We start from the raw sequence: 12,080 nt of genomic DNA on the forward strand, positions 1-12,080 counted from the left end.
TGTGTGTGTGTGTGTGTGTCTGTGGGTGTATATATACTCTAGCTCCATTACTAAGGAGGTATAAGGGGAAAGTGACAATTCTTCTCTCATTCATTCATTTCTTCCCTCTCTCCCATGGCATTTATCATTAGCAACTTGGTTTAGATTCTGCTCCATTCTCCTGAGCCTATGAAGTGTGTTTTCACACACACACACACACACACACACACACACACACACACACACACACACACACTGTTTTGTGTCACTCTCCATGTGTGTGTCACCCACAGTATATCACATTTATTTTTCAGTTGTCACGTGTTATGCTGACTTGCACGCACCTCTATTGAGCTCACCTTGCCACACAGTGATAGAGATAAACTCACATGCTCTTTACTCGGAAATACACTGCTGTTTGCTCCTACCTGTCTCACCATGCCCTTACTGGCTGGAGTTTTGGTTCCTCCCAATTTCTTGTTTCAATTGACTATCCAATAAACAATTTTATTCCGATTCTAATATTTTAATGTGTCAAAGTTTGTGTTTTGTTTGTTTTGTTTTGTGTGGGTGGTTTTGTTTGTATTTGTTTGCTTGTTTGTTTTGTTTTGTTTTGTTTGTTTGCATTGGTCCCTGGAAGTGGGTGTATTGGAGTAAAGAGAATAAGCATATAAGATGTTTGGAGGGCTGGGGAACTATTTCCTGTTCTAATGTGAGGATAGATCCTGATGCCCAGAACCCATTAAAAAAAAAGTCAGATGTGATGGCATACACTTAATCCTACCCTAGGGAAGGTAGACACAGGTGGATGAATCTCTGGGTCCTCGTGGCCAGCCAGCTTAGCCTACTCAGGCAAATTTCAGGCCAGTGAGAGATTCTGTCACCAAAACCAAGGTAAAAGCTCATAGGCACACCTGTACCCTCTCCCCAACACACAGACATGCACACACATATGTATATTACACAAAAAAGCTTGGAGATTCTTCCAAGTTGCTTTTCAAAAGTGATCAAACTTGTGTCTAACAACAGTGTAGAAAGGGTGTGTGGCAATGTTTTTCCTTTTGGCAGTGTGATGGTCAAGAGGAGATAGAGTGTAGCTTGTGTTTCCTTGACTGACAGGTAAGAATCTTTCATATGATTATTGTCCCCTCCGTAATTTATCCTGCCTTCCTTCCTGTCCGTTTGTCTATCTATCTATCTATCTATCTATCTATCTATCTATCTATCTATCTATCTATCTATCTATCTATCTATTATCTCTATTTCTATTTTGAGACAGAGTGTAGCTATGTAGCCCAGGCTAGTCTCAAATTCACAATCCTCTTGCTTCATCTGAACACTGGGATTGCAGACCACCACAGCTGGCTTATTTATTTATTTATTTATACATACATACATACATACATACATACAATGCTTTTCTTTGTAGCCCAGGCTGGTCTTGACCTCTGTTATCCTCTGCCTCAGAAGTGGTGAGATCATGGAGTGATTGTCTACATGAGCTTTTACTTTCCTTGACCTCCTCTTCTGGCTTCATTCTAACTCTGCACACTTGGGCTCTTACTAGCAATTGGAGCACTTGGTCCACTCAGAGCACGGAGGACCTTCTCCGCTCTCAGCGGCTTATCTCAGGGCATTTTCTCTCAGCTATGTGAACCCTCGAGGGCATTTTGGAAGGCTGACCTTCAGGGTGCTGGTGCAGAACTGGGAAGAGCAGGCATGTAGGACCAGCCTCGATTTTGCAGGCTATTTTCTGGACTCCCCAGGAGGCAATTTGGGGCCCAGATTCTTACAGCTCACCATCCCATTGTTCTCTGTGGGCTCAAAAGTGCTGGGCACACCCTCATTTTCAAGGATTTTAAAAACTATATTTTGTCCTGGATTCTGTCCAGGACATCCCTGGATTTCAGGATACTATTTCTTTTGTCTTTCTCTGGACTGAAGTGGAAAACTATTTAGAATTACCTCTGGACAACCTCTAGGGAGTCAGGTCCCGGAAGGAAGGCTGCCTGAGGCCAGGAGGGTTCAGGGGCTGGGGAAGGTCCTACCATCTCTCACTTCCTGTCTTTCCCTGCCAGGCATGCATAGCTCAGGGCCCAGGAGGCTCAGATCATGAGTGTTTCTTCTCTGGAGTGTGTGTGCGCGCGCACGCGTGTGCGCACACTCCAGGGTGGACAGGAGCTCTGACTCATGATAACAGGATGCAACCGAGTCACTGGAGATTGAATTGTTTTATATATATAAAAAGGCCTCCAGCTTGCAGTGTCGCTGGGGGGACCTTGAGTCTCCCTGCCTCCATCACGCGGGTGCTGTGGTTTGTGCCGGCAAGGCCTGCCTGCTATCCTAGCTTTCTTTAATCCCACCATCTTCATCTCAATTTATTTTTTATTTGAAGCACTTCTAATTAAAAATTCATATATTGTATATGTATGGGTGTTTGACTACAAGTATATCTCTATCCATACATGGGCCTGATGCCCACAGAGGTCAGAAGCAGGCATCAGGTCCCCGGGTGCTGGCATTACTGATGGTTGTGTGGGTGCTGGGAACGAAGCCTGCTCTTCATTTCCCCTCCGTTGGAAGCCATCGGATGCTTTCTCAGGATTAGATCACTGTATGCTACTGAGGTGGTGTTTTTTGTCTTAGGCTCTGGGGACGCGGGAGTCTCTCTGGATACGTGGCTCTCTGTGGCCTTGGGCTCTGGGGACATGGCATCTCTCTGGGTGTGTGGCACTCTGTGGCCTGGCCTGGTGCTGATTTCCCACTGTGTATTGCTGTGCATTCTTCCCCTTGGGGCTAAAGCCATGCTCTGGGCCCTGCAAATGTGCTGCTTCTCAGCATGTCTCCCTCACCCAGCACCCGTGGTGCATCTTCCCTGATCTGCCTTCCCAGGATGGTGCAAATGGTCTCTAGCACTCCTTCCGCTTGAGTCTGACCGGCCTGAGGGAGCTTTCCTACCCCACCCCACCCACTCTTGAAGTCACAGTGGGTGTCAATTCTGATCGCCACAGGCGATCTCTGAGCACACTGGGCTTTGTCCACCCAGGCTTTCCCAGGAGCTCACCCTGCCCCTGGTCCGTTGGTTCCGTGTGTCTATCATGGAGGACATTCTGGAGGGAGGAAGAAGCCATTCCTTGACTAGACTGTTTTGTTGAACTCCCGTGGCTGGGCCACAGTCTCCCTGTGTCACGGGTGTATGTCTAAGTCTGAGGTTAACTTGGGGTATCAATCCTTAGGATTTTTCACCTTGTTCTTTGAGACAGGGGCCCCCTCATACTGGCTATGCTGGCTGTCCAGCAAACTCTACCTCCCTGGCACTGGGGAACACCATCATGCCTGGTTTCTTATGCGGATACTGAGGATCAAACTCAGGTCCTCGCGCCCAGGCAGCACTGCTTTGCAAACTGAGCCATGCTCCCAGCCTATCCTGCACGGACTTCTGAGATTCATCCATTTTATTCTCCCTTCAGAAGTCATAGGAGCCTCAGAGCCATTTAGTAAACAAGAATGCGCAGGGGACATCAAAAGGGCAAGCAGGGCAGGGGAAATGGAAGAGGAATTTACCCAGCTGGCTGTGCTCCAGGCCACGCCCTGCCTGCTGGGGACCTTCCTGCTTCTCTGGGAGGGTCAGCGTCTCCAGGTCGACCAGGCTCAGTGTGTTAGAGCATCAGAACACTGGAAAGCAGTGGGCAGGCGTGGCTTGGGCCTGCAGTACCAGCACTGAGGAGGCTGGAGGGGGCGGATCCTGAGTTCAGGGTCTGTTTGAGCTGTGTACTAAGACCTTATCTCAAGTAAACAAAACAAAACGAAAAAATACCAGAAAGCAAAAGCACGATGAATATGGTTCAGAACTAAATGTTTTGCAGAGTTTTGGTTTGTTTTTTTAGTTGTTTTGTTTTTTGCTTTGTTTTGAGTTGAATTAGATTAATGAGCTGTACCCTTCCCACGACTGACACGGTTGAGGGGTCTAGTGTGATATTTTGATCCAGTACTGTGACCTCACTGGGGCGATGAACAGTGCCCCCTCCTTATTGTGCCTGTGTATTTGGACACAGTTGCAGGGTCTAGTGTGATGTTTTGATTCAGTACTGTGACCTCACTGGGGGGATGAACAGTGCCCCCTCCTTATTGTGCTTGTGTATTTGGAGCCGTCAAGCCCTTCTCTTTTTTTTTTTTTTTTTAAGATTTATTTATTTATTTATTATATGTGTATACACTGTAGCTGTCCTCAGACACTCCAGAAGAGGACATCATATTTTTGTTAAGGATGGTTGTGGGCTACCATGTGGTTGCTGGGATTTGAACTCAGGACCTTTGGAAGAGCAGTCGGTGCTCTTAACTACTGAGCCATCTCACTAGTCCCCGTCAAGCCCTTCTCTTCTCGAGCCCTTCCTGTGCTATGGATTCATTATATCCATGTGTGTTTAAGTACCTGTAATCCAGCCTGCCACTAACCACCCCCCATCATACTACTAGTAATCACTCTTGTACACTCCTGTCTCTTTTTTTCCAAAGACCCTGGACGCCAAATCCCCCTGCCTGTACCTCCCAAGTGATGGGATCACAGGTCTGTACCACCATATCTAGTTTCTATGGTTCTGGAGATCAAACTTAGGGCCACTAGCCCATGAGGCAAGCATGTTGCCCTCTGAGTCTATCTTCACAATCGATTTAAAAGATTATTTTAGATGTGTGGGCATTTTGCCTGTGTGTGTGTGTGTGTGTGTGTGTGTGTGTGTGTGTGTGTGTGTGTGCGCGCGCGCGCGTGCGCGCGCGCGCTGTGTACAAAGCCTATGGAGACAAAAAGAGGGTACCACAGCCCCTGGAACTGGAGTTATGAGCAGTTGTTAACTGTCATGTGGGTGCTGGGAAACTGAACCCAGGTCCTAGGCAGAAGCACCAAGGGTTCTTAGCTGACGAGGCATCTCTCCAGCCTCCCACCATGATGGCTGAGCACCCACATATGAAAGGGAGTATTCATGATTTGTGGTGCATGTGTTTCATTTAACATAGTACTCCCTAGGTACTGTTTTGTGACATGATAGAATATTAATCTTCGTGGCTGAGTAACATTTCATTAATATAGCCTAATATCCAGAATGTTTATATGTATATATCACATTTAATTATGCATTCACCTATGGATGGGCAGCTAGGTGGATTCCATCCTTAGCTGTTGTAAACAAGTACAGGCAAGTGTGTCTTTTACACGCTGGTATTTCTTTGGGATATATACCTGGAAACGCGACAGCTGGGTCCTACAGCAGATCCGGGTTTAGTTTCTTGAGGAACCTTCATATGGCTTCCTAAAAAAGCACTCCTGATTTTTCATTCCACTGGTCTTGGCTTGGCATAGATGATTCCAGAGCTTTTATTCAATCGCCAAGATAGCCTTGAGCTTCCCTTTTCTTATGCAGTAGATAGTATGATATAGCCCTTGTATGGTTGTTTTAGCGCTTGACCAAGTCTTGAGAACTTTCTGTAGAAATATATTATTTTGTGGCAGAATTTCATCACACAGATGTGCTGTGCTGTATCTACGCAGTCTCTCGTGGTGGATGGCTGGGCGGCTGGGCTGCTTTTGTGCTTTGTTCTTACAGTGAATCAGTAAGACTCAATGTTTTTAAACAAAATTGTTTCCATTTTTCACATCTCATTAGCATAAACTTAGCCCCTCCCCCCTCCGCCTTCACACACGCTGCTCAAACCCAGCTTGGGGGCTCCCACTGGGCATCTGTCTGACAGGGCATTGGCACTCATGGGTGAATCAGGGAATAAACTCTTTCTTCCCGGGGGAGACGGATGTCTGTCAAGACTCAGCTGCTCTCCCTCCCCATGCCCATCCTGCCTCCTTGTCCTTTGGGATGGCACAGTCTCTTTCAGCCCCCACACTTCTGCTCCCATGTTCCAGTGGTTCTGAAACAATGAAGCTAAGAGAACTGGCCGGAGGAGGGAAGGCTGGAGGGCCTGTGGTGCTGAGGTGGGGCCAGGCCCGCAGGGCCGCTTCTGACTCGTAGGCTCTGCCACACCCTGCTGGCTCACACAGCTTTGGCCCTTGCAGGGTTCCAGGTCCCTCACTGGACTCTTGTTGATGTCACGGGGCACCTGCCAGACCACCGATTGGTGCCCATAGAACCTTGCTTAGCACACACCTGGCCCTAGAGCTTTTATTTCGGTGTCTGTCTTCAGATGGGACAGACCAGGGTTTGGGCTTCCAAGACTGGGTCCCTTGGGTAAAGTTACAGGGAAATGGAATTTGGGGAGGGGCTTTAATGTCCTATTTCCTTTACGGATTGAAATGGATGAATTTGTGGTTTTCCCCACAACATGTGATGGAGCCTCAGACCTCGTTAACCTCCATAAGTCTCTGCAACTTGCCCCTTCCCACTGAGCTATGCTTCTACCTCACTCACCCAGACGGGAGGTCTGTCTGACTCTTCCAAACTCGTCACCACAGCCTTCCCCTTGGGTCTTTGGACAGGTGGCCTCCAGCCCTTCTTCCTCAGGATATAGGACAACCTGGTACCTTGGAGGGACTAGCCCCTGTTCCTCAGGGGGCACATTCGACAGCCCCCAAAGGGGTATCAGGGAGGAAATAACAGTCACTCCTAGGCAGCTCTGGGGGGGCAGCCGGAAGGGCTAGGGCTGGCAGAGGTGGAGCCAGCACTTCCTTCTGCATTTCCTGCCATTGTTCACTACCCCACTTCCTGGAATTCTCCCTGCTGTCTGGGAGGGCTTTGCCAGCGAGCCAGGCTCAGGTGGTCCACCTTTACCCTGGGCCTCTGGCCAGGGCTCCTAAGACCAGCGTCAGCCACACTGAGCTATCGGGTCCACTAGACTGCTCTTTGTTGTGACCTGTCTGCTGTTGGGCCTGGCCTTTCTGCTGCCAAGGCCAGAAGCCTCAACTGTAGACACTGCCCACATCTGCAGGCTCGCTGGGACAGGTCACTTAATCAAATCACTCTGGTCTGCTGCCAAGGACTCCCGTAAAGGACAGAGTGACTCTGATTTCTTATGTCACAGGGAATCTTGCTCTGGGGACACTCTGGTCACAATGTTGGGGACAAGTGCTATTCCTGTGATGGTCCTTAGATTACACCTAACAAGAGCCCCTGCTTAGGAAGCCATAGCGCAAAGCTTCCCGTAGGTGCCAGGGAACAGAGAAACCCACAGTCTAGATGTCTGGACCTTCGTGGGACTTAAAAACCCTGTAATAACCCCCTTTATTCTTTTTTAAAAGAAATAAATGTCAAGCCAGGTGTGGCAATGCACCCCTTTAATACCAGAACTTGGGAGGGAGGAGCAGGAGGATCTCTGAGTTTGAGGCCAGCCTGGTCTACAGGGTTATGCAGTAAGACCCTGTCTCAAACAAACAAACAAAAACAAACAGAAAAAAAAATGCAAAATAAAGAAATGCATGAGGAGCCGGGCGTGGTGGCACACGCCTTTAATCCCAGCACTTGGGAGGCAGAGGTAGGCGCATTTCTGAGTTCGAGGCTAGCCTGGTCTACAGAGTGAGTTCCAGGACAGCCAGGGCTATACAGAGAAACCCTGTCTCAAAAAAAAAAAAAAACCAAAACAACAACAACAAAAATAAATAAATAAATAAATAAATAAATAAATAAAGAGGAGGGCTGAGGGATGGCTCAATGGTAAAAACGTGTCCCGTGTTAGTGTGAGGACCAAAGTTCAGTTGAGCTTCTGTGATCCCAGTTCACCTGCAGGAACATGAGAGGGAGAGGCAGGAGAACCCCCAGGAGTATGAAAGGCAGTTGGCATGGAGTATGGAACAGAAAAACAGTGAAGAGACCCTGCCTCAAATGAGGTGGGAGATGAGGACCAACAACACAGCTGTACTATGCAACACACATGCACACACACATGTTCACACCCACAAATATGTATATACATACACACAAACATACATACACATCAACATAAACACACATACACATACACCCACATACACACAAACATGAACACACAAATACACATACAAACATACACAACAATACGAACACACATATACATACTTATTACAAACATACAAACACACACATACACAGTGTTTATATTTCTAGCAAGGGAAACTGTAAGGTGACTGAGAACCTGCCTGCCTCAAGAGGGTATAATTATATGTATTTTATTGCCAGAGAGTTTAATAATTATTTATCACATATGTTTATAAGTTGTTTACTTTTAATTAATTTGTTTAGTGTATATGTGGGGAGGATGCGTATGCACATGTGTGCTCTTCTGTGTGGATTGTGGAAGTCCACCGTGATATCATTCTCAGGAGGAACACTGGATTTTAACAAGTTTAAATGCACAGTTCTGTGCAACCTTTGCACACATCCACCTGTAGACTTTTTCCCTCTTCCAAGCAGAAAACCTGAACCCATTAAATATGATTTTCTTCTTTCCTCCCTGTCAGCTCCCGACAACTGCCATTCTATTTTCTGTGCTTGTGAATCTGACTAGGTGCTTTTTACAAGAAGGATCAAGTGGCATTTATCCTTCTGTGTCTTCAATACTAATTCTTCTTTATTATTTATGGGCAGTCCTGGGGACTGAGCCTCATGACTGCAAGGCCAGTGCTCTACCGGGGAGCTGCAGCCCAGCTGTGCCAAGGCTTGTCCCAGGAGAAGTGTCAGGAATTCCTGAATACTGACTAATAGTACAGCATATTTCATCTTGTTTATGCATCTACCTACCTGGCCTGGTTGCTCCTATCATTTATTTATTCATTTTAAAATTTAATTTCTTGTTTTATATGTTATGTAAATTTTGCTTGCATGCAAAATACCACTTGCATACCTTGGCCCTTGGAGGCCAGAAGAGGACATTGGAACCTCTGGAGTTGCAGTTACACAGTTGTAAACTTCCATGCTCAGTGGAATTCCAATTTCTCCATATTCCTCTCCTCCCTCCTTCTCCCTCTCTCCCTGCTTCTTTACAAACCACTTGCATTAGTTTCTTTTACTGTTGCTATGACAAAATGCCTGACAAAAACAACTTAAGGAAGGAGGGAGGGAGAGAAGGAAGGAAGGAAGGAAGGAAGGAAGGAAGGATGGAAGGAAGGAAGGATGGAAGAAAGGAAGGAAGGGTTTATGTTGGCTCATGGTTTGAGGGTACACAGTCCATCACGACAGGAAGTCACGGTTCAGGAGCGCGAGGCTGCTCACATTGCATCCACAGTCAGGAAGCAGAGAGACATCAACAATGGTACTCAGCCCACTTTTTCCTTTTTGTGCAGCAGAACCCCAAGGAGAGCCTTACAGTGGCTCTCCCCCTCTCAATTAACTCAGTCTAGAAATATCCTCACAGATCTATTCAGAAGTATGTCTACTGAATGACTCTAGCTGCTGTCAAGTTGACAATACTAACCATTGCAAGTTTATCCCTGTCAAGATTCAAATTTCACTCCTTAGGTCTATTTAAACCCATATGCAGACCACTGTTACAGAGACCAGGGCAAAGATGGTCTCCAATACTGGGATAGCTTTATTCATTAGGAGAAATAAGAAAAACCAGTACTGGATATGTCCCCATAGCTGTCCCCAGGACCTATAAGGATTTGTGCCCTGATGGCTATCTGTAGTTTGGCTCCCAGGGAGCAAGCAGAGGTTGAAGCAGACTCCACTGACAGGTTTGAGGTGACACAGGCCACTTGCTGCCAGAGTGAATCGTATGTGGTTTAGGACCCACAGAACAGGACTTATTCCTCTAGATCCTTTGAAAGGCCTTCCTCGGCCATCCGGCCAGTGGGCCATTTTCCCAAGACCTCGTCTCTTGTCGGTGACAAGTGTGGTCTCAGGTATGTATGCTGGACGTCCGGTGAAGGGGTCTGTCTCCTAGACCAACGCCTGTTTTCTCCCTGGGTCTGAGGACAGGAAGGTGTCTTGTATCTGATTTGTAATTGGAGCTGTGCTTCCTGGGAAACTGGTGTAGACAGCCTGTGTTGTGGGTTCAGCCAGCTGAGGCATGGGGGCATCAAAGGTGTGAACTCGGAAAACTGCCTCTGTCCCCTGGTGATGATGGCCTGGTTCATTGTTAAGATCCGAAGGCAGCACTAGGGGTGTGGCCCAGTTGAGAGAGTGCTTTGCAAAGCCCTTGCGAAGCCCTGGCTTGATCTCCAGCACTGTATAAACAGGGTGTGGTGGGGGACACTTGCAATCCCAGCACTTGGGAGATAAAGGCAGGAGAGTCAGAAGTTCAGGATCATCCTCAGCTACATAGCCAGTTTGAGGTCAGCCTGGGCTACATGTGATCCTGCTCTAAGTAAGTAAGTAAATGAATAAGTAAATCAGCAAATAAATAACCTGTCTGATGAGAATCTGCCCCTATACACGGCAGCAACATGGCTAGGCCTCTAAGGCCAGACAGAAAGAGGTTAAGGTTGAGCTTGGGGAAGGGAAGGGCAGGAGTCTCTGATCTCTCTCCTCTCCTTAAGATGGTACCATGGGAACAATCTTACATGGGTACATGTTACCATGGGAACTATCTTACATGGGTACATGTTACCTTGGGAACTAGCTTACATGGGTACATGTTACCNCTTACATGGGTACATGTTACCATGGGAACTATCTTACATGGGTACATGTTACCTTGGGAACTAGCTTACATGGGTACATGTTACCTTGGGAACTAGCTTACATGGGTACATGTTACCTTGGGAACTAGCTTACATGAGTACATGTTACCATGGGAACTAGCTTACATGGGTACATGTTACCTTGGGAACTATCTTACATGGGTACATGTTACCTTGGGAACTATCTTACATGGGTACATGTTACCTTGGGAACTAGCTTACATGGGTATATGCTACCAAGGGACCATCTCACATGAGTACGTGTTACCATAGGAACCATATTACATGGGTACATGTTACCATGGGAACCATCTTACATGGTACATGGCACTCATGGTACTGTGGGTACAGAGGAACCTTAAAGGGCTCCGAGGGAACTGGGCGGCGGAGGAGGTAAGAGACGAGCCAGGCACATCACACTGGTTCTCACCCTTGGACTTCTTTGTCTTCTCAGGTTCCTGGGGGAAGCCAAGATCCCACTCCAGGAGGTCCTTGCCACCCCCAGCCTCTCTGCCAGCTTCAACGCACCTCTGCTGGACTCCAAGCAGCAACCCACGGGGGTAAATGTCTGCATGTCTCTGTCCATAGCCAGCTTTTGTTTGGGGCCCTGTGTCTTATGCCAGAGACCAGCTCCTGGGAGCCAAGCCTGGCTCTCCTTGGCTATGGGTTAGGGTGCTAGAAAAGATTCGTGGTTGGGACCTGCAAGGCTCAATGAAGCCTGCCACGTCCCTACTTGGCTCACTCGGTCACCTCCTGTCCTGTGTTCTGGTCAGCCTTGAGTGGCTTCCTTAGCCTGCCTGGCAGACTGCCCTTCTTCATTGCCAGCTCCATTCTCCAGATAGGGAATATCTGAGTCATCTGGGTCACAGGTCACCAGGGGAGGGAGGCAGACAACTCTCCCCTGCCCACCTGGGGCCAGTCAAGACCCCTTCCTTTTCCTCTCTTGTCAGTCTAGCCCCTCCCCCCAGCTTTCCCATGCTCTCATAGTCCGCACAAACCATTCCCAGTCCTCCTTGCTGGCCTCCTGTTATTTTTAGTGGTCTAAATATACCCTTCAGGGTTCTTTCTTCCTGGTCACTAGGATTCTGGGTCTGTCTACATGACAGGATGCCCGGGGCCACTGCTGAGCCCAACACACTTCTTCCCAGTGAAGCCTGCAGGGTTATGGGCTGTCAGTCCTCATAGACAGACTGTGCGTGCGTGCGTGCATGTGTGCGAGCAAGTGAGAGAGAGAGAGAGAGAGAGAGAGAGAGAGAGAGAGAGAGAGAGAGAGAGAGAGAATATGCATGTATTTGAGCCTTTGACTGGTTAGGAAAGTCAAGTTGGGAGTAATTTGGGCTAGGCTAATGGGACCATACTGGGTCCTTACTGGGAAAAGAGAGCCACTGGGGTTGCTTTCATGCAGTGTTTCTTTCTTTCTTTCTTTCTTTCTTTCTTTCTTTCTTTCTTTCTTTCTTTCTTTCTTTCTTTCTTTCTTTCTTTCCTTCCTTCCTTCTTTCCTTTC

General features: G+C 47.6%; 1 protein-coding gene across 16 annotated transcripts in view; it reads left to right on the forward strand.

Moving 5' to 3' along the window:
• Positions 1 to 12,080, forward strand: part of Dysf (dysferlin) — a 202,984-nt gene that overhangs the window by 39,007 nt on the left and 151,897 nt on the right. For all 16 annotated transcript variants that reach the window (XM_021191881.2, XM_029535482.1, XM_021191876.2 and 13 more), the window contains exon 4: positions 11,031 to 11,136. In XM_021191881.2, the coding sequence (XP_021047540.1) occupies positions 11,031 to 11,136 (106 nt within the window). The remainder of the gene's footprint in view (positions 1 to 11,030; positions 11,137 to 12,080) is intronic.

The sequence above is a fragment of the Mus pahari genome, chromosome 2 (assembly GCF_900095145.1).
Source record: "Mus pahari chromosome 2, PAHARI_EIJ_v1.1, whole genome shotgun sequence".
In the NCBI taxonomy this organism is placed as follows: domain Eukaryota; kingdom Metazoa; phylum Chordata; class Mammalia; order Rodentia; family Muridae; genus Mus; species Mus pahari.